Here is a 23543-nt window from a genome sequence, read left to right as displayed (position 1 = left end):
TAGGTCCTGCCATGCGCGTAACAGCTTACTTACGGAACAAATGACAACATCGCATACACTAATGTAAAGGATATCACCTAGGAACTCCAAAATTATTATCAGCTCAGTTTTGACCAACATTGAGTTACTGGGTTTTGCCTTTGGACGGGAGAGATCAAGGGGTCTACAACCCACGGCTTTTTTTGAAGATTGTTTTAAAATGTGCATAGTTCTTTAATTGTGAGGCCGTAAATGTGTACAGTTTGAGCGTGAGGAAGCTTTATTTATTTATTTATTTATTTTTTGTCCTGTCTAGCTACCCAGCCAAATCCTATTGTTGATGTAGATGCCCATATCGGCTGTCTTATTTGTATTTGACATTATTAAATGTATTTATATTATTATTTGGTGCAGCCGGGCCAGAGCAGGAGCGCATAGAAAGAGAAAAAAAGGAAGACAGAGGGGGGAAATTGTGGGGACAAAAAGGGGATAAGACAGAGAAATAACATCAGCAAATAGGATATGTACAAATACGATGATAAAAATGATAGCGAAGAAACAGTTAGTGAAATAAATATTAATAATACATAAATGACATTGAGCATTATTACACTACAACTGGAGCAATGTAAATACCAGTAGAGATAGCACTATTGATAATGAATAATAATAATAATATTAATTATAATTACCCCTACTATCAACAATACAATTGTTTCAAATGCAAAAAATACATGTATGTGAAGTGAATTATATTTATATAGCGCTTTTCTCAAGTGACTCAAAGCACTTTACATAGTGACACCCAATATCTAAGTGACATTTAAACCAGTGTGGGTGGCACTGGGAGCAGGTGGGTAAAGTGTCTTGCCCAAGGACACAACGGCAGTAACTAGGAGGGCACAAGCGGGAATCGAACCTGCAACCCTCAAGTTGCTAGCACGGCCACTCTACCAACCGAGCTATGCCGCCCCTGTACTGATAACTTGAAATACAAAGGAAAAGCAGATAAATGGAGGGGAAGAAAGAGAAGCCAACTATATTAACCTTGTAGATTGTTATAGTAACAATAGGTTAAGGTTTGTCAGTGTGCCATGTGTTGCCGAGTTTCCCCTAGGGCAGGGGTCGGCAACCTTTACCACTCAAAGAGCCATTTCCAAGGAAGACAATGGGAGCCGCAACTATCCATCCATCCATTTTCTACCGCTTATTCCCTTTCGGGGTCGCGGGGGGCGCTGGCGCCTATCTCAGCTACAATCGGGCGGAAGGCGGGGTACACCCTGGACAAGTCGCCACCTCATCACAGGGCCAACACAGATAGACAGACAACATTCACACACTAGGGCCAATTTAGTGTTGCCAATCAACATATCCCCAGGTGCATGTCTTTGGAAGTGGGAGGAAGCCGGAGGGAACCCACGCAGTCACGGGGAGAACATGCAAACTCCACACAGAAAGATCCCGAGCCTGGATTTGAACCCAGGACTGCAGGACCTTCGTATTGTGAGGCAGACGCACTAACCCCTCTTCCACCGTGAAGCCGAGCCGCAACTAGTCTCGCCAATATCTACTGGTGGTCACCCAGATGACAAGAACAAGCGCGTGCTATGAAGCCATCTCCTTTAACATCTCCTACAACACGTACAAACTGCTTTCCAGTCCAGCAACATGTTGTGAGAGGCTTCCGCAGATGCACGCACACGACTGGAAGGCCCACTGGGGTAGACACAGAGTACACTGACGGTTGTGATATAAACAACTTTAACACTCCCTACTAATATGCGCCACATTGTGAACCCACACAAAAGAAAAATGACAAACACATTTCGGGAGAAAATCCTCCCAGTAACACAACATAAACGCAACACAACAAATACCCAGAATCCTTTGCATCCATGACAATCCCTGGGGTTGGTATGGCTCTTTCAACGTTTTGGTTTGCCTTTAGACTGTGTATTTATTATTTCATGATATCCCTGCGATGAGGTGGCGTCTTGTCTAGGGTGTACGCCGCATTCCGCCCGAGTGCAGCACCACCCGCGACCCCAAAAGGGACAAGCGGTAGAAAAAAATGGATGGATGGATGTATATCAGTGCCGTGGTGCCTAATGTTTGTCTCTGAGTGTGTGATTGAAGTTCGTTATTGTGCCTTTCTTCTTTACATTGCACATTTATTGTAGATATCTGTGGACCAAGTCGACAAATCGTTCCACTCTTAGTCCGAGATGGACTAAGCTTCAGGATGTGTCCACACTGTTAGGCGTTCAACTAAGAACAATTTCACATTTTTGACATCTTCTTTTAACTTGCAACTGGGGGGCAAAATAGATGAATGTACTTTGCCGTGATTAACTTCTCCCCAATGCCATTAATTATGTAATGCGCGCATTCGTCTTTTAAAGGAGTGTAACGTCTGCTCTCTCACTGCTTTAACTGCGATAGTGAGAAAGCATGAGCAACATTTATGTTTATGATTCTGGAGGATTCGTAATACTTATAATGCTTCTGCTGCTGCTTTTATAAAACATGTTGCTGTTTGATCTGACAGTGAACAAGGATCACATTGGTTTTGATTTTATGGACGGACGGATGGACTTTGTGCATACATTATGACTATAGCGTAAGACAGTCATTTTTCAAGAGAAAGAGAGCTGTTACGTTGTGTAAATGGTAAATAAAAACAGAATACAATGATTTTGCAAATCCTTTTCAACCTATATTCAATTGAATAAACTGCAAAGACAAGGCACATAACATTTGAACTGAGAAACGTAGTTATATTTTGCAAATATTAGCAACGTGTTTCAAAAAAGCTGGCACGAGTGGCAAAAAAGACTGAGAAAGTTGAGGAATGCTCATCAACCACTTATTTGGAACATCCCACAGGTGAGCAGGCTAATTGGGAACAGGTGGATGCCGTGATTGGGTATAAAAGCAGCTTCTAAAAATGCTCAGTCTTGTACAAACAAGGATGGGGTGAGGGTCACCACTTTGTGAACAAATGCGTGAACAACATTTCTCAACGAGCTATTGTAAGGAATTTGTAGATTTCACCGTCGGTTTGTAATATCATCAAAAGGTTCAGACAATCCGGAGAAATCACTGCACGTAAGCGATTGTATAACGGACCTTTGATCCCTCAGGTGGTACTGCATCAAAAAGCGACATCAGTGTGTAAGGGATATCACCACCTGGGCTCAGGAACACTGTCAGTAACTACAGTTGGTCGCAACATCTATAAGTGCACGTTAAAACCCCACTATTCGAACCGAAAGCCATTTATCAACAACACCCAGAAACGCCTGGCTTTGCTGGTGTACCGAGCTCATCTAAGATGGACTGATGCAAAGTGGAGAAGTGTTTTGTGGTCTGACGAATCCACATTTCAAATTGTTTTTGGAAACTGTGGACGTCGTGTCCTCTGTAACAAAGAAGAGAAGAACCATCGGGATTGTTATAGGTGCAAAGTTCAAAAGCCAGCATCTGTAATGGTATGGGGGTAATTTTCAGTTACCCATGCCTTGGGCATGGGTAACTGAAAATTGAAAAAGATGGTGAAAAAATATTTTTTTCTTTTAGTATGTTTTTTTGTTTGAGGACCAATATGACACGAACCTTCCCAATTGTTATAAAGCCCACTGTTCTTGAACTCACCATAGTGTGGACTGTGACACAACAGTTTGGTTACATTTAAATTCTTCCCGTCCTTCTTTGTCTCATTTTGTCCACCAAAAGTTTTATGCTGTGCGTGAATGCACAAAGGTTGCGCTTGGTTGATGTTATTGACTTGTTGGAGTGCTGATCATGGTGTCAATACGTGGACTATGGGGTTTGTTTTTCCAGAAGGCAAAGGAAAGTTGGCGCGAGCAAGGCGTGAATGTAAGTACGTATTTTATTTTACTCATAAAAGGAATAAACAAAAGGCGCGCACCAGGGCGGAAGTACAAAACTTGGCTATAAAAACAAAAACTAGCACATTGCAGAACTATGGACAAAAAAACAAATGACAAAAAACAAAAACTAGCACATTGCAGAACTATGGACAAAAAAACAAATGACATAAAAAAACTAAAACTTACGTGGCATGGGCAGGAGGGGAACTATGGACAGTGTGGTTAACAGGCATGGCATGTAGGGAGTAGAGGTAAAGTCGCAAGGCTGACTCCATGGCAACTTTTGGTTTAAATAATAGACATGATTAGTGAAAACAAGTGCAAAACGTGAGACAGGTGCCTGACAAATCGTTGCACTCGTAGTCCGAGATGGACTAAACTCCCTGATGTGTACACACTGATGTTGGGCTTTGTTAAAAGTATGTTTTTATTTGGTACTGTCGGTTTTGACACACCAATATATTCAAGTTTAGCTAAAATGTTTTACCATTGTATGTGAATTTGCTCGCCATCCTTATTCCAACCATCACTTTGCTTTTATCTCATGTGCACAGGTGAGCATCTTCGAGTGTGTCCGCAGGGAAACACGTGTTGCACTCAAGAAATGGAGGACGCCTTTGGCCAGCGGAGTAAACAGGAGTTTGGCGATCTGGTTGAAGAGATAAGTCATGACTTGAGAAGCATCTTTGTCTCCAGGCATCAGAAGTTTGATGGCAAGTAGATTTTTTTTTTAATTGTGTCCATTAAAAAACAAACCATCACTCAATCAATGATTACTTACATAGCCCTACATCAAAAGGGTCTCAAAGGGCTGCACAAGCCACAACGACATTCTCAGTTCAGAGCCAAAAAAAGGGGAAGGAAAAGCTCAATGTGAATGTCTATGAGAAACCTTGGAGAGGACCACTGAGTAGGTGTCCTAGTTGTTAATGGGAGGACTTTAAAACTCTGCCTTTTTGACTAATGAACATAATCAATCAATCAATGTTTACCTATATAGCCCTAAATCACGAGTGTCTCAAAGGGCTGCACGAGCCACAACGACATCCTCATCCCAGATCTCACATCAGGGCAAGGAAAAACTCAACCCAATGGGATGACAGTGAGATCAAGCATAATATTGTGAGAGTCCAGTCCATAGTGGATCTAACTTATAGTGGATCTAACTTAATACTGAGGGAGTCCAGTCCATAGTGGATCTAACACAAGGGTGTGAGAGTCCAATCCATAGTGGATCTAACACAAGAGTGTGAGAGTCCAATCCATAGTGGATTTAACTTAATTGTGAGAGTCCAGTCCATAGTGGATCCAACAAAATAGTGAGAGTCCAGTCTATAGTGGATTTAACATAATAGTGAGGGATTCCAGTCCAGAGTGGATCTAACATAATAGTGAGAGTCCAGTCCATAGTGGATTTAACATAATAGTGAGGGATTCCAGTCCAGAGTGGATCTAACATATTAGTGAGAGTCCGGTCCATAGTGGATCTAACATATTAGTGAGAGTCCAGTCCATAGTGAATCTAACATAATAGTGAGAGAGTCCAGTCCATAGTGGATCTAACATAATAGGGAGAGGGTCCAGTTCATAGTGGATCTAACATAATAGGGAGAGAGTCCAGTCCATAGTGGATCTAACACAAGAGTGTGAGAGTCCAATCCATAGTGGATTTAACTTAATTGTGAGAGTCTAGTCCATAGTGGATCTAACATAATAGTGTGAGAGTCCAGTCCATAGTGGATCCAACATAATAGTGAGAGAGTCCAGTCCATAGTGGATCTAACATAATAGGGAGAGGGTCCAGTCCATAGTGGATCTAACACAAGAGTGTGAGAGTCCAATCCATACTGGATTTAACTTAATTGTGAGAGTCTAGTCCATAGTGGATTTAACATAATAGTGAGGGATTCCAGTCCAGAGTGGATCTAACATATTAGTGAGAGTCCGGTCCATAGTGGATCTAACATATTAGTGAGAGTCCAGTCCATAGTGAATCTAACATAATAGTGAGAGAGTCCAGTCCATAGTGGATCTAACATAATAGTGAGAGTCCAGTCCATAGTGGATTTAACATAATAGTGAGGGATTCCAGTCCAGAGTGGATCTAACATATTAGTGAGAGTCCGGTCCATAGTGGATCTAACATATTAGTGAGAGTCCAGTCCATAGTGAATCTAACATAATAGTGAGAGACTCCAGTCCATAGTGGATCTAACATAATAGGGAGAGAGTCCAGTCCATAGTGGATCTGACATAATAGGGAGAGGGTCCAGTCCATAGTGGATCTAACATAATAGGGAGAGAGTCCAGTCCATAGTGGATCTAACACAAGAGTGTGAGAGTCCAATCCATAGTGGATTTAACTTAATTGTGAGAGTCTAGTCCATAGTGGATCTAACATAATAGTGTGAGAGTCCAGTCCATAGTGGATCCAACATAATAGTGAGAGAGTCCAGTCCATAGTGGATCTAACATAATAGTGTGAGAGTCCAGTCCATAGTGTATCTAACATAATAGGGAGAGGGTCCAGTCCATAGTGGATCTAACACAAGAGTGTGAGAGTCCAATCCATAGTGGATTCAACTTAATTGTGAGAGTCTAGTCCATAGTGGATCTAACATAATAGTGTGAGACTCCAGTCCATAGTGGATCTAACATAATAGTGTGAGAGTCCAGTCCATAGTGGATCTAACATAATAGTGTGAGAGTCCAGTCCATAGTGGATCAAACATAATAGCATGAGAGTCCAGTCCATAGTGGATCTAACATAATAGTGAGAGAGTCCAGTCCATAGTGGATCTAACATAATAGTGTGAGAGTCCAGTCCATAGTGTATCTAACATAATAGGGAGAGGGTCCAGTCCATAGTGGATCTAACACAAGAGTGTGAGAGTCCAATCCATAGTGGATTTAACTTAATTGTGAGAGTCTAGTCCATAGTGGATCTAACATAATAGTGTGAGACTCCAGTCCATAGTGGATCTAACATAATAGTGTGAGAGTCCAGTCCATAGTGGATCTAACATAATAGCGTGAGAGTCCAGTCCATAGTGGATCTAACATAATAGTGAGAGAGTCCAGTCCATAGTGGATTTAACATAATAGTGAGATTCCAGTCCATAGTAGATCTAACATAATGATGTGAGAGTCCAGTCCATAGTGAATCTAACATAATAGTGAGAGTCCAGTCCATAGTGGATCTAACACAATAGTGAGAGAGTCCAGTCCATAGTGGATCCAACATAATAGGGAGAGAGTCCAATCCATAGTGGATTTAACTTAATTGTGAGAGTCTAGTCCATAGTCGATTTAACATAATAGTGAGATGTTCCAGTCCATAGTGGATCTAACATATTAGTGATAGTCCAGTACATAGTTGATCTAACACAATAGTGAGAGAGTCCAGTCCTTAGTTGATCTAACATAATAGGGAGAGAGTCCAATCCATAGTGGATTTAACTTACTTGTGAGAGTCTAGTCCATAGTCGATTTAACATAATAGTGAGATGTTCCAGTCCATAGTGGATCTAACATAATAGTGAGAGTCCAATCCATAGTTGATCTAAAATAATAGTGAAAGAGTCCAGTCCATAGTTGATCTAACATAATTGTGAGAGAGTCCAGTCCATAGTTGATCTAACATAATTGTGAGAGAGTCCAGTCCATAGTGGATCTAACATAATAGTCAGAGTCCAATCCATAGTGGATCTAACATAATGATGTGAGAGTCCAATCCATAGTGGATCCAACATAATAGTGAGAGGCCAGTCCATAGTGGATCTTAAATAATAGTGTGAGAGTCCAGTCCATAGTGGATCCAACATAATAGTGTGAATGTTCAGTCCATAGTGGATCTAACATAATAGTGAGAGTCCAGTCCATAGTGGATCTTAAATAATAGTGTGAGAGTCCAGTCTATAGTGGATCCAACATAATAGTGTGAATGTTCAGTCCATAGTGGATCTAACATAATAGGGAGAGAGTCCAGTCCATAGTGGATCCAGCAGGGGATCATCTTGAGCGGAGACAGGTTAGCAGCGCAGAGACGTCCCCAACTGATGCACAGATGAGTGGTCCACCCTGTATCCCGACTTTGGACAACTAGCGGATCATCTGAGGTTACCAAATCTGGGCCCCGCCTTCTCCACAAAGGAGAGGGCAGCAGAGTAGAAAAGAGACGGCAGATCAACTGGTCTAAAATGGGTGTGTACCTAAAGGCTAGAGTATACAAATGAGTTTTGTCACATCATTTATTAAAAAAGTATAAATAACAACTAATGAAGATAGAATACAATTATCTGCGAGTGTAAAAAAAAATATGATTTGTTGTCAGGTTCAAACACTGATGACATCTATTAAACAGACAAGAAGCAAGGAATCATGTAAAGACAGATTTCAATTTAGCTCATGAGGAGAACAAATGGCGCTGCACACTTAGTCACAGTCTCACCCTATGCTCTAAAGTACATCTCCCGCATTCCTCTATTTATTCAGGAGTTCCCCAGTTAAAATCACCGAGGCCGCCTTTAAAAGGAGTGGTCACACATATGCAAAGCAGCTCCAGTACGCACAATAAGTAATGAAATGTGCTGGGGGCCTTGTGATCTCGCTTTGTCTCTGCTTCGTCTGCGTGCTGCCGTCTTATCTTCGTTGAGGTACCTGGCTGTTAGCGGGCTAAAACAAAGATAACGTCTGCGGCCGAGGCCACCCCTCATATGCTGTGGAAGATGAAAAATGTTGTCCTTGCACAGATAGAAATGTCTAACTTGAGCACAATTGATAATGACTATAGCAACAGCCTTTAAGCATTAAGAGTTGTGTGATAACTTATACATAATTATTCTAACATTTGTTCATTTTCAGAGAGTGATTGATCTAAAAATAACAATCTGAAGTTATCTTTATTTTTAAGTTAGCATGCCATGATTTCACCAGTCCGGCCCGCTTGGGAGTAGATGTTCCTCCGTGGATTAAATTTAACACGGCTTCTTGCTCGGGCAGATTGACACGATGAACAGCAGCCGCTAGCCAAGCTTTGCATTATTAAGTGTTGTTTCATGGTGCTGCGCTGTGTGATGGAGCCCCATAGCGACTGCTTTGACCATCGGGCTGCTGCTACAGGATGTGGGGGGGGCGCCTCATTATCCAAGCCAGACACACTTTACCTCCTCACCTCACTTGTATCCTTCCCTTTATGGCGTCAGCTCCTTTTAGTTGCGCTTTAATGAGATGAAATAATCCCACTCTCACCCAACGTGAGACTGTGTGGGAGGAGGCTTGTCATCACCTGGTGATGGTGAAGGCTGGTGGAGTTTGGGATAAAGTAGCCACCTGTCTGTTTGCTCTTTAACCCCTTCTTTTTCATTTTTTTATTAAAAGAAAAGTGACACAATGAATTAATTTTTCAAACTGAAACTCACTGACTTTGGCTCATTTTCTGTGAAGAACATATATCAGAATACATATTTAATGACGACACACACCATACCCCCCTTTTACACATTTCTACTATTACATACAAGATGTCCGGGTCCACTGGACCCGGGGCTCAAAGAAGTATGGAAATCGATGTTCACACACACACGCACACAGCAGGCCAAGACAGGAGGAAGACAGAGTGTAGGTACACAGAACATCAGAGGGTCAAATGTGCGAGAAAATGAGAGCAGACAGTGTCTATAAGATGTCCGGGTTCACTGGACCCAGGGCTAATAGAAGTGTGGAAATTGATGTTCTGTGTCAACACACACACACACACACACACACACACACACACACACACACACACACACACACACACACACACACACACACACACACACACACACACACACACACACACACACACACGCACACACAGCAGGCCTAGACACGAGGAGGAAAATGTGGAGGTACACAGAACATCAGAGGGTCAAATGTGCGAGAAAATGAGAGCAGACCGTGTCTATAAGATGTCTGGGTGTTCACTGGACCCAGGGCTAATAGAAGTGTGGAAATTGATGTTCTGTACACACACACACACACACACACACACACACACACACACAGCAGGCCTAGACAGGAGGAGGAAAATGTGGAGGAACACAGAACATCAGAGGGTCAAATGTGCGAGAAAATGAGAGCAGACAGTGTCTATAAGATGTCCGGCTTCACTGGACCCAGGGCTAATAGAAGTGTGGAAATTGATGTTCTGTGTCAACACACACACACACACACACACACACACACACACACACACACACACACAGCAGGCCTAGACAGGAGGAGGAAAATGTGGAGGTACACAGAACATCAGAGGGTCAAATGTGCGAGAAAATGAGAGCAGACAGTGTCTATAAGATGTCCGGGTTCACTGGACCCAGGGCTAATAGAAGTGTGGTAAATGATGTTCTGTGTAACACACACACACACACACACACACACGCAGAGCAGGCCAAGACAGGAGGAGGACAGAGTGTAGGTACACAGAACATCAGAGGGTCAAATGTGCGAGAAAATGAGAGCAGACAGTGTCTATAAGATGTCCGGGTTCACTGGACTCAGGGCTAAAAGAAGTGTGGAAATTGATGTTCTGTACACACACACACACACACACACACACACACACACACACACACACACACACACACACACACACACAGCAGGCCTAGACAGGAGGAGGAAAATGTAGAGGTACACAGAACATCAGAGAGTCAAATGTGCGAGAAAATGAGAGCAGACAGTGTCTATAAGATGTCCGGGTTCACTGGACCCGGGGCTAAAAGAAGTATGGAAATCGATGTTCACACACACACACACACACACACACACACACACACACACACACACACACACACACACCAGGCGTAAAAAGGAGGAAGACAGAGTGTAGGTACACAGATCATCAGAGGGTCAAATGTGCGAGAAAATGAGAGCAAACGGTGTTGACGAACAATGTCGCAACCTAGTGTGGGAACCGCAGGTGCAGAAACACGAAAGAAGAATCCCTGTGGGATGCAGAAACTGGCCGAGAAATTTTCCGTGCGACGTTCATATGGTTGTTACTCAGCCAGCGTTTGTGGGTCTGATGGACCTGTTGCTTTTTGTGGCTTTTAATGCCTCACAATCAAACACTTTTATGTCAAAATGCTGAACAGATGTTTACCTTATTCCAATAAACATCTTAGCGGGAGCTGCCATGCAAGGCCCTAACCACCACCCATCGGTAGCAAGGGTGAAGTGTCTTGCTCAAGGACACAACGGACATGACGAGGTTGGTAGAAGGTGGGGATCGAACCAGGAACCCTGGTTCCTAGTGAAACAAAAGAAGAACAAATGCTTTGTACACTTTCCAGGAATCTAGCTGGAACCGCAATACAGCGACACACCTCTTTGACTGCGTACTTGTGGGGAAAACAGGGACAAGGGGCAAAAAGTCTGGACATTCTGTGGTTTTAGAAGTCACAGCCGGTGTTTTTTGTTTGTTGTGAAGCAGAGCGGTCAAGTGATTGTGTTTTCTCTACGTCAACCAGCATGTTTTTGGATGGGAAAATTGTGATATATATACATCTTACCGGAGACATCATTGGATTATTCGTCGTCCTGCAGTAGCTGTCAAAAAATGGCAGCTGTGAGCTTGGCTCCTCGGCTTCTCTCTGAGACACCGCGTGTTCACCGCAGCCATCCGACCTCGAGGTATGCCTTTACAATCTTTACAATCTCACTAAAACACTATTAAAACAATAAGCAGACAAGGGATCTTCCAGAATTATCCTAGTAAATGTGTCTATTTCCATCTGAAACGCTCACACTGCCGCCGCCCGTAGCGTCACTTTTTTTTCTTTCTTTTTCTTTTTTTCTTTTTTCTAGTCCTTCACTATCAATATCCTAATTCACGAATCTTTCATCCTCGCTCAAATTAATAGGGAAATTGTCTCTTTCTCTGTCCGAATTGCTCTTACTGCTGGTGGCTCCCATTATAAACAATGTGTGGAGCTCTACAGCCCGTGACGTCACGCGCACATCGTCTGCTACTTCCGGTACAGACAAGGCTTTTTTTATTAGCGACCAAAAGTTGAGAACTTTATCCTCGATGTTCTCTACTAAATCCTTTCAGCAAAAATATGGCAATATCGCGAAATGATCAAGTATGACACATAGAATGGACCTGCTATCCCCGTTTGAATAAGAAGATCTCATTTCAGTAGGCCTTTAAATAGACCCCTTTTTAGACCAGTTGATCTGCCGTCTCTTTTCTCCTCTGCACCCCCTCTCCCTTGTGGAGAAGGGGGCACAGGTTTGGTGGCCATGGATGCTGTCCAAAGTCGGGACCCGGGGTGGACCGCTCACCTGCCCATCGGTTGGAGACGTCTCAGCGCTGCTGACCCGTCTCCGCTCGGGATGGTCTCCTGCTGGCCCCACTACGGACTGGACTCTCGCTATTAAGCTAGATCCACTATGGACTGGGCTTTCACAATATTATCCTAGATCCACTCGACGTCCATTGCACCGTCCATCGCAAGGTTTCTCATTGTCCCATTGGGTTGAGTCTTTCCTTAGCCTGACTTGGGATCTGAACCGGGGACGTCGTTGTGGCTTGTGCAGTCCTTTTGAGACATTTGGGATTTAGGGCTATATAAATAAACATTGATTGATTGATTATCAGTGCAACTGAACACACTGCTGTCAAATATGATATTTATTTTCGTTCAAACGATGATAACAAGAAGACCACAGACCGTATCGAATAACAGCAAGTCAGTCATGTCTTTCATCCAGGAATGTATACTTCCTCGCCTCTCCCTTATTCATTCCTGGAATCGCATGAATAAATAAGCATTAGTTCGATGCGCTGCCGTCGGTGGAACGGTGGATGTCACAAGGCAGGAATGGAAGACTTTGTCCGGAACCACTGGGCTCCCCTGCCACTCTTCTCCTTAATTTCATCAGCACACAAAAGCAGATTCCACACGGAAGTTTCAGCTCGGCAAGGAGAAGTTTGCATCCCCCCCAGAGGCTAAATGTGGGTCGTTAATTGAATTACATCGTTTGAATTAGTGTGGTTGTCGGATTTGGACACAGGCAGAAAGAACCAATTCCCTTCCAGGAGATAGCATACTGTAAGTGTTAAAAATATGCATTATTCATTAACATCCTACACTTCTGTGCCGTTGGTTTCTCTCTCAAGCGGCAGAAGGGCGAAGATGAGCATCGGTCTTGAGACTGAGCCAGAACACACCGTTAGCTCATTGAGATGCTCCGCAGTATTTATTTCACACCTGGCCTTGGAAGTCCACCTACACACAGTTGTCACCTTCTTCTTTTGAAGGAAGGTCTGGAAGGAATCTTGGTATTTAGCTGTTTTGTGTGTGTCATGGGTAGGGTTTGGGTTTTGGGGTTTTGGGCGACAGAGGGGCAAAGTATATCCTTTGTTTCTTACAGCATTGTTTTTCAGCCACTGTGTGCCATGAGATACAGTCTGGTGTCTAATTTCACCTATTTGGGTTACAAATATTTTTTGCAAACCAGTAAATCCGTCCATCTTCTTCCGCTTATCCGAGGTCGGGTCGCGGGGGGCAGCAGACTAAGCAGGGAAGCCCAGACTTTTCCTCTCCCCAGCCACTTCTTCAAGTTCTTTTCCCGAGGCGTTCCCAGGCCAGCCGGGAGACATAGTCTTCCCAACGTGTCCTGGGTCTTCCCCATGGCCTCCTACCGGTTGGACGTGCCCTAAACACCTCCCTAGGGAGGCGTTCGGGTGGCATCCTGACCAGATGCCCAAACTACCTTATCTGGCTCCTCTCCATGTGGAGGAGCAGCGGCTTTACTTTGAGACAGAACTTCTCACCCTATCCACCCGGCGGAGGAAACTCATTTCGGCCGCTTGTACCCGTGATCTTGTCCTTTCGGTCATGACCCAAACCTCATGACCATAGGTGAGGGTGGGAACGTAGATGCTTCCTCAGTTCGAGATGCTACCTCAGTAGAAGCATTTAAGTCTCATCTTAAAACTCATCTGTATACTCTAGCCTTTAAATAGACCTCCTTTTTAGACCAGTTGATCTGCCGCTTCTTTTCTTTCTCCTATGTCCCCCCCTCCCTTGTGGAGGGGGTCCGGTCCGATGACCATGGATGAAGTACTGACTGTCCAGAGTCAAGACCCAGGATGGACCGCTCGTCGGGACCCAGGATGGACCGCTCGCCTGTATCGGTTGGGGACATCTCTACGCTGCTGATCCGCTTGAGATGGTTTCCTGTGGACGGGACTCTCACTGCTGTCTTGGAGCCACTATGGATTGAACTTTCACAGTATCATGTTAGACCCGCTCGACATCCATTGCTTTCGGTCCCCTAGAGGGGGGGGGGGCTGCCCACATCTGAGGTCCTCTCCAAGGTTTCTCATAGTCAGCATTGTCACTGGCGTCCCACTGGGTGTGAATTCTTCCTGCCCACTGGGTGTGAGTTTTCCTTGCCCTTTTGTGGGTTCTTCCGAGGATGTAGTAGTCGTAATGATTTGTGCAGTCCTTTGAGACATTTGTGATTTGGGGCTATATAAATAAACATTGATTGATTGATTGATTGATAGATGGACCAATAAATTGAGAGCTTTGCCTTCCGGCTCAGCTCCTACTTCACCACAACGGATCGATACAGCGTCCGCATCACTGAAGACGCCGCACCGATCCATCTTGTCGATCTCACGATCCACTCTTCCCTCCCTCGTGAACAAAACTCTGAGGTACTTGAACTCCTCCACTTGGGTCAGGGTCTCCTCCCCAACCCGGAGATGGCACTCAACCCTTTTCCGGGCGAGAACCATTGACTCGGACTTGGAAGTGTGGATTCTCATCCAGGTCGCTTCACACTCGGCTGCGAACCGATCCAGTGAGAGCTGAAGATCCTGGCCAGGGGAAGCCATCAGGACCACGTCATCTGCAAAAAGCAGAGACCTAATCCCACGGCCACCAAACCGGAACGCCTTGACTGCACCTAGAAATTCTGTCCATAAAAGTTATGAACAGAATCGGTGACAAAGGACAGCCTTGGCGGAGTCCAACCCTCACTGGAAACTGGTCCGACTTACTGTCGGCAATGCGGACCAAGCTCTGGCACTGATCATACAGGGAGCGAACCGCCACAATCAGACAGTCCGGCCAAACCAGTAAATATAGTCTGCAAATTGTTTTTGAGTGTCGCGCTGTCTAGAGCTCGGCAGAGTAACCATGTAATACTCTTTCATATCAGTAGGTGGCAGCCGTTAGCTAATTGCTTTGTAGATGTCGGAAGCAGCGGGAGGTAAAAAGGTGTCTGTCTAATGCTTAAACCAAAAATAAACAAAAGGTGAGTGCCCCTAAGAAAAGGAATGAAAGCTTAGGGACTGTTATGCAGAACAAGACTAAAACTGAACTGGTTACAAAGTAAAGAAAAACAGAATGCTGGACGACAGCAAAAACTTACTGTGGAGCAAAGACGGCGTCCACAATGTACATCCGAACATGACATGACAATCAAAGATGTCCCCACAAAGAAGGATAAAAAACAACTGAAGTATTATTGATTGCTAAAACAAAGTAGATGCGGGAAATATCGCTCAAAGGAAGACATGAAACTGCCGAATAAAGAGAAAAAGCCACCAAAATAGGAGCGCAAGACAAGAACTAAAACACTACACACAGGAAAACAGCAAAACAGTTCAAATAAGTCATGGCGTGATGTGACAGGTGGTGACAGTACACCTGCTTTGAGACAAGAGCTATAGTGATTCATGTTTAGTTATGGTTTAAAGCAGGGGTCACCAACACGGTGCCCGCGGGCACCAGGTAGCCCGTAAGGACCAGATGAGTCGCCCGCTGGCCTGTTCTAAAAATAGTTCAAATAGCAGCACTTACCAGTGAGCTGCCTCTATTTTTTAAATTGTATTTGTTTACCAACAAGCTGGTCTCGTTTTGCTCGACATTTTTAATTCTAAGAGAGACAAAACTCAAATAGAATTTGAAAATCCAAGAAAATATTTTAAAGACTTGGTCTTCACTTGTTTAAATAAATTCAATTTTTTTTTTTACTTTGCTTCTTATAACTTTCAGACAGACAATTTTAGGGAAAAAATGCAACCTTAAAAATTATTTTAAGATTTTTAAACACATATACTTTTTTAACTTTTAAATTCCTTCCTCTTCTTTCCTGACAATTTAAATCAATCTTCTAGTACATTTATTTTTGTTGTTGCAAGGAATAATAAATACGTTTTAATTTAATCCTTCATTTTAGCTTCTGTTTTTTCGACGAAGAATATTTGTGAAATATTTCGTCAAACTTATGATTGAAATTAAAAAAAATATATTCTGGCAAATTTAGAAAATCTGTAGAATCCAATTCAAATCTTATTTCAAATTCTTTTGAATTTCTTTTAAAAAAAAATTCTGGAAAATCTAGAAGAAATAATGATTTGTCTTGTTTGAAATATAGCTTGGTCCAATTTGTTATTTTATTGTGCAGATTGGATTTTAACCTATTTAAAACATGTCATCAAAATTCTAAAATTAATCTTAATCAGCAAAAATTACTAATGATGTTCCATAAATTCTGTTTTTATTTTTTTCAAAAAGATTGGAATTAGCTAGTTTTTCTATTCATTTTTTTCGGTTGAATTTTGAATTTTAAAGAGTCGAAATTGAAGATGAACTATGTTTCAAAATGTTGTTTTAATTTTTTTCGTGTTTTCTCCTCTTTTAAACCGTTCAATTAAGTGTTTTTTTCATCATTTAATCCCTACAAATAACTTTCCGTAAAAGGAAAAAAAATGTACGACGGAATGACAGACAGAAATACCTATTTTTTATATATATGGATTTATTTATTAAAGGTAAATTGAGCAAATTGGCTATTTCTGGCAATTTATTAAAGTGTGTATCAAACTGGTAGCCCTTCGCATTAATCAGTACCCAAGAAGTAGCTCTTGGTTTCAAAAAGGTTGGTGACCCCTGGTTTAAAGTCATATCCAACAATTGTGCCTATGACTTTTTACTGTCAACTGAGTTTCGTTTTTATTATTGATTTCTGCCGCTGGTGTTCTTCCGGATTTTTTCCAATGCAAAAAATGTGCCTTGGCTAAAAAAAAAGGTTGAAAAACACTGTCTTACAGTATGTCTTCTCAAGGGACAATAATAGTACATCTGGAATTTCATGTCTCCCTCAATGAAGCACACCAACACTAATGCAACCCCAAACCATGATGCTACCATGACACATTACCTTGATATCGACTTTGTAAGGATGGGTATCATTTACATTTGAACCAGTCTGTACTTTTGAAATGGTACCGGTGCCTAAAGTACCTAACCTGACTCTCGCCAGATGCGTTTTGTACAAAACTCCAACCAAAAAACATTCTTCTTTGAAGTCAGTCATTTTTAGGTCCAAAACTGTGAAATAAGTGCCAATGATGTCATCATTGAAAGGGCCCTATAAACAGTGCACCAGTACTTCAAATGTGGAAAACATACTGCTGTGGTCAAAAGTTTACATACACTTGTAAAGAACATAATGTCATGAACTGTCTTGCGTTTCCAATAATTTTTTTTAATTGTTGTTGTTTTTTGATGTAGTGATTGTAGCACATACTTGTTGGTCACAAAAAACATTCATGAAGTTTGGTTCTTTTATGAATTCATTATGGATCTACTGAAAATGTGACCAAATCTGCTGGGTCAAAAAAGTATACATTGTCATGTCCTGGTGATCATGTTTAGTTTGGCTATGTTTTATTTGATTTTTGGATTTGGTCAGTTCCTGTTTTTTCACTCCCTGCTTTGTTTCCATGACAACCCATTAGTTTTCACCTGTCCTCATGTCACACACCTGATTCATTTGGACTCATACACCTGTTGTCAATCACCACATCACGATTTAAGCCTGCAGTTGCCAGGCAGTGAGCCTGGCGACATCATCCTCAATCACCCTTGTTATTCATGCTGATGATCCATGCTGCTCTTTTTCATGCTCTTTTCTCCTTCCAAGTAAGTTTTCTTTATTCATGCCATAGTTTGAAAGTTTTGTTTTATGTCCATAGTTCTGCCTTTGTGCAAGTTTTTGTTTGTACTTTTTGTTTTTGTAGTACTTTTGAGTGTTCAAATTAAAAGATGTCATTACCTTCATGCCATGTCCGATCCAGTAGCTTCACACCTCGGGAAAACAATCCACACCATAGTCCAGGGGTGGGGAACCTATGGCTCTAGAGCCAGATGTGGCCCTTTTGATGACTGCATCTGGCTCTCAGATAAATCTAAGATGAGATTGCTTAACGCGATAAGTAATGAATAATTCCGCTGGTAATCACAATGTTAATAACGTTCAAAATATAAAACGTCCTCATGCATTTTAATCCATCCATCCGATGAAAAAAAAAAAAGTAAACATTTTTATTTATCGATTTTTGAAAATGATGAATTGATTCAGAATCGGGATGAATAAGAATTGCGATTCAAACGTGAATCAATTATTTTGTGCACCTCTAGTATTTTTGTAATGCAATAACATTGATACGTTCCTTCTGCTTGCATTAAAATGGCATAATTTTTTTTTTTTAATAGAGTTCTATACAAAATAATAAATAATATAAATAAAAAATTTTAGTTTTTTTTTCATCGATTTTTGAAAACTATGAATTGATTCAAAATAGGGATGAATAAGAATTGCGATTCGAATGTGAATCGTTTTTTTTGTGCACCTCTAGTATTATTGTAATGCAATAACATTGATAAGTTCCTTCTGCCTGCATTAAGATGGCTTTTTTTTTATTTATTTATTTATTTGTATATAAGATAATAATATAAATAAATGAAACATTACATTTTTTGTTTTTTCATTGATTTTTTTTTAAATGATGTATTGATTCAGAATCGAGATGAATAGGAATTACGATTCGAATGTGAATCAATTTTTTTGTGCACCTCTAGTATTTTTGTAATGCAATAACATTCATACGTTCCTTCTGCTTGCATTAAGATGGCATAACAACTTTTTTAAAATAGAGTTCTATACAAAATAATAAATAATAATATAAATTACATTTTTTTTTTTTTTTCATCGATTTTTGAAAATGATGAATTGATTCAGAATCGGGATGAATAAGAATTGCGATTCAAATGTGAATAATTTTTTTGTGCACCTCTAGTATTTTTGTAATGCAATAACATTCATAAGTTCTTTCTGCCTGCATTAGGATGGCCTAAAAACTTTTTTTTAAACAGAGTTCTATATAAAAATAAAATATAAATGAAAAAAAAAGTAAACATTTGTATTTATATATAGTTTATTTTTTATGTAGAACTCGGTTTGAATTAAAAAAAAAAAATATATATATATATATATATAAATGAAAAAAAAAGTAAACATTTTTCCATCCATCTATATTATTTTTATATAGAACTCAGTTTAAAAAAAAGGTTCTAGGCCATCTTAAGGCAGGCAGAAGGAACTTATGAACGTTATTGCATTACAAAAATACTAGAGGTGCACAAAAGAATGGATTCACATTTGAATCCATCCATCCATCCATCCATCATCTTCCGCTTATCCGAGGTCGGGTCGCGGGGGCAACAGTCTAAGCAGGGAAACCCAGACTTCCCTCTCCCCAGCCACTTCGTCTAGCTCTTCCCGGGGGATCCCGAGGCGTTCCCAGGCCAGCCGGGAGACATAGTCTTCCCAACGTGTCCTGGGTCTTCCCCGTGGCCTCCTACCGGTTGGACGTGCCCTAAACACCTCCCTAGGGAGGCGTTCGGGTGGCATCCTGACCAGATGCCCGAACCACCTCATCTGGCTCCTCTCGATGTGGAGGAGCAGCGGCTTTACTTTGAGTTCCTCCCGGATGGCAGAGCTTCTCACCCTATCTCTAAGGGAGAGCCCCGCCACACAGCGGAGGAAACTCATTTCGGCCGCTTGTACCCGTGATCTTATCCTTTCGGTCATGACCCAAAGCTCATGACCATAGGTGAGGATGGGAACGTAGATCGACCGGTAAATTGAGAGCTTTGCCTTCCGGCTCAGCTCCTTCTTCACCACAACGGACCGGTACAACGTCCGCATTACTGAAGACGCCGCACCGATCCGCCTGTCGATCTCACGATCCACTCTTCCCTCACTCGTGAACAAGACTCCTAGGTACTTGAACTCCTCCACTTGGGGCAGGGTCTCCTTCCCAACCCGGAGATGGCACTCCACCCTTTTCCGGGCGAGAACCATGGACTCGGACTTGGAGGTGCTGATTCTCATTCCGGTCGCTTCACACTCGGCTGCGAACCGATCCAGCGAGAGCTGAAGATCCCGGTCAGATGAAGCCATCAGGACCACATCATCTGCAAAAAGCAGAGACCTAATCCTGCGGTTACCAAACCGGAACCCCTCAACGCCTTGACTGCGCCTAGAAATTCTGTCCATAAAAGTTATGAACAGAATGGGTGACAAAGGACAGCCTTGGCGGAGTCCAACCCTCACTGGAAATGTGTTCGACTTACTGCCGGCAATGCGGACCAAGCTCTGGCACTGATCGTACAGGGAACGGACCGCCACAATAAGACAGTCCGATACCCCATACTCTCTGAGCACTCCCCACAGGACTTCCCGAGGGACACGGTCGAATGCCTTCTCCAAGTCCACAAAGCACATGTAGACTGGTTGGGCAAACTCCCATGCACCCTCAAGAACCCTGCCGAGAGTATAGAGCTGGTCCACAGTTCCACGACCAGGACGAAAACCACACTGTTCCTCCTGAATCCGAGGTTCGACTATCCGACGTAGCCTCCTCTCCAGTACACCTGAATAAACCTTACCGGGAAGGCTGAGGAGTGTGATCCCACGATAGTTGGAACACACCCTCCGGTCCCCCTTCTTAAAGAGAGGAACCACCACCCCGGTCTGCCAATCCAGAGGTACCGCCCCCGATGTCCACGCGATGCTGCAAAGTCTTGTCAACCAAGACAGCCCCACAGCATCCAGAGCCTTAAGGAACTCCGGGCGGATCTCGTCCACCCCTGGGGCCTTGCCACCGAGGAGCTTTTTAACTACCTCAGCGACCTCAGCCCCAGAAATAGGAGAGTCCACCAAAGATTCCCCAGGCACTGCTTCCTCATAGGAAGACGTGTTGGTGGGATTGAGGAGGTCTTCGAAGTATTCCTTCCACCTATCCACAACATCCGCAGTCGTGGTCAGCAGAACACCATCCGCACCATACACGGTGTTGATAGTGCACTGCTCCCCCTTCCTGAGGCGGCGGACGGTGGTCCAGAATCGCTTCGAAGCCGTCCGGAAGTCGTTTTCCATGGCTTCCCCGAACTCTTCCCATGTCCGAGTTTTTGCCTCCGCGACCGCTGAAGCTGCACACCGCTTGGCCTGTCGGTACCTGTCCACTGCCTCCGGAGTCCTATGAGCCAAAAGGACCCGATAGGACTCCTTCTTCAGTTTGACGGCATCCCTCACCGCTGGTGTCCACCAAGGGGTTTTAGGATTGCCGCCCCGACAGGCACCAACTACCTTGCGGCCACAGCTCCGATCTGCCGCCTCGACAATAGAGGTGCGGAACATGGTCCACTCGGACTCAATGTCCAGCACCTCCCTCGTGACATGTTCAAAGTTCTTCCGGAGGTGGGAATTGAAACTTTGTCTGACAGGAGACTCTGCCAGACGTTCCCAGCAGACCCTCACAATGCGTTTGGGCCTCCCAGGTCTGTCCGGCATCCTCCCCCACCATCGCAGCCAACTCACCACCAGGTGGTGATCGGTGGAAAGCTCCGCCCCTCTCTTCACCCGAGTGTCCATAACATGAGGCCGCAAATCCGATGACACAACTACAAAGTCGATCATGGAACTGCGGCCTAGGGTGTCCTGGTGCCAAGTGCACATATGGACACCCTTATGTTTGAACATGGTGTTTGTTATGGACAAACTGTGACGAGCACAAAAGTCCAATAACAAAACACCACTCGGGTTCAGATCCGGGCGGCCATTCTTCCCAATCACGCCTCTCCAGGTTTCACTGTCGTTGCCAACGTGAGCGTTGAAGTCTCCCAGTAGGACAAGGGAATCACCCGGGGGAGCACTTTCCAGTACTCCCTCGAGCGTTCCCAAAAAGGGTGGGTACTCTGAACTGCTGTTTGGTGCATAAGCACAAACAACAGTCAGGACCCGTCCCCCCACCCGAAGGCGGAGGGAGGCTACCCTTTCGTCCACCGGGTTGAACTCCAACGTACAGGCTTTGAGCCGGGGGGAAACAAGAATTGCCACCCCAGCCCGTCGCCAGAGTGGAAGAGGGTCCAATCCCTCTCGAGAGAAGTGGTTCCAGAGCCCTTGCTGTGCGTCGAAGTGAGTCCGACTATATCCAGCCGGAATTTCTCGACTTCGCGCACTAGCTCAGGCTCTTTCCCCCCCAGTGACGTGACGTTCCACGTCCCAAGAGCTAGCTTCTGTAGCCGAGGATCGGACCGCCAAGTGCCCTGCCTTCGGCTGTCGCCCAGCTCACAATGCACCCGACCTCTATGGCCCCTGCTATGGGTGGTGAGCCCATTGGAGGGATGACCCACGTTGCCTCTTCGGGCTGTGCCCGGCCGGGCCCCATGGGAACAGGCCCGGCCACCAGGCGCTCGCCATCGTGCCCCACCTCCGGGCCTGGCTCCAGAGGGGGGCCCCGGTGACCCGCGTCCGGGCGAGGGAAATCTGGGTCCATGATGTTTCTTCTTCATAAAGGTCTTCGATCTGCTCTTTGTCTGATCCCTCACCGAGAACCTGTTTGCCTTGGGAGACCCTACCAGGGGGCTTTATGCCCCCGGACAACATAGCTCCTAGGATCATTGGGACACGCAAACTCCTCTACCACGATAAGGTTGCAGCTCATTTGAATCGCAATTCTTATTCATCCCGATTCTGAATCAATTCATCATTTTCAAAAATCGATGAAAATAAAAAGTAAACATTTTTATTTATCGATTTTTGAAAATGATGAATTGATTCAGAATTGCGATTCAAATGTGAATCAATTATTTCGTGCACCTCTAGTATTTGTGTAATGCAATAACGTTGATACGTTCCTTCTGCTTACATTAATATAGCATAAAAACTTTTTTTAAATAGTTCTATACAAAATAATGAAAAATATAAATACAAATTTTTACTTTTTTTTTCATCGATTTTTGAAAACTATGAATTGATTCAAAATAGGGATGAATAAGAATTGCGATTCGAATGTGAATCGTTTTTTTGTGCACCGCTAGTGTTTTTGTAATGCAATAACATTGATAAGTTCTTTCTGCTTGCATTAAGAAGGCCTATTTTTTATTTTTTTATTTATTTGTATATAAGATAATAATATAAATTATTTAAACATTACATTTTTTGTTTTTTCATTGATTTTTTTTTAAAATGATGTATTGATTCAGAATCGAGATGAATAAGAATTGCGATTCGAATGTGAATCAATTTTTTTGTGCACTTCTAGTATTTGTGTAATGCAATAACATTTATAAGTTCCTTCTGTCTGCATCAAGATGGCATAAAACCTTTTTTTTTAATAAAGTTCCATACAAAATAATAAATAATAATATAAATAAAACATTTTACTTTTTTTTCATCGATTTTTTGAAAACTATGAATTCATTCAAAATTGGGATGAATAAGAATTGCGATTTGAATGTGAATCATTTTTTCTGT

General features: G+C 43.1%; 1 protein-coding gene across 1 annotated transcript in view; it reads left to right on the top strand.

Moving 5' to 3' along the window:
- The window catches only part of LOC133537909 (glypican-6-like), a 314682-nt gene that overhangs the window by 76169 nt on the left and 214970 nt on the right, over positions 1 to 23543 (top strand). The window contains exon 2 of the mRNA XM_061879059.1: positions 4427 to 4585. Coding sequence (XP_061735043.1) covers positions 4427 to 4585 — 159 coding nt within the window. The remainder of the gene's footprint in view (positions 1 to 4426; positions 4586 to 23543) is intronic.

The sequence above is a fragment of the Nerophis ophidion genome, linkage group LG19 (assembly GCF_033978795.1).
Source record: "Nerophis ophidion isolate RoL-2023_Sa linkage group LG19, RoL_Noph_v1.0, whole genome shotgun sequence".
Classification (NCBI taxonomy): Eukaryota; Metazoa; Chordata; class Actinopteri; order Syngnathiformes; family Syngnathidae; genus Nerophis; species Nerophis ophidion.
Note: the sequence above shows the minus strand (reverse complement) of the source record. Positions and strands in the feature narration are given on the sequence as shown.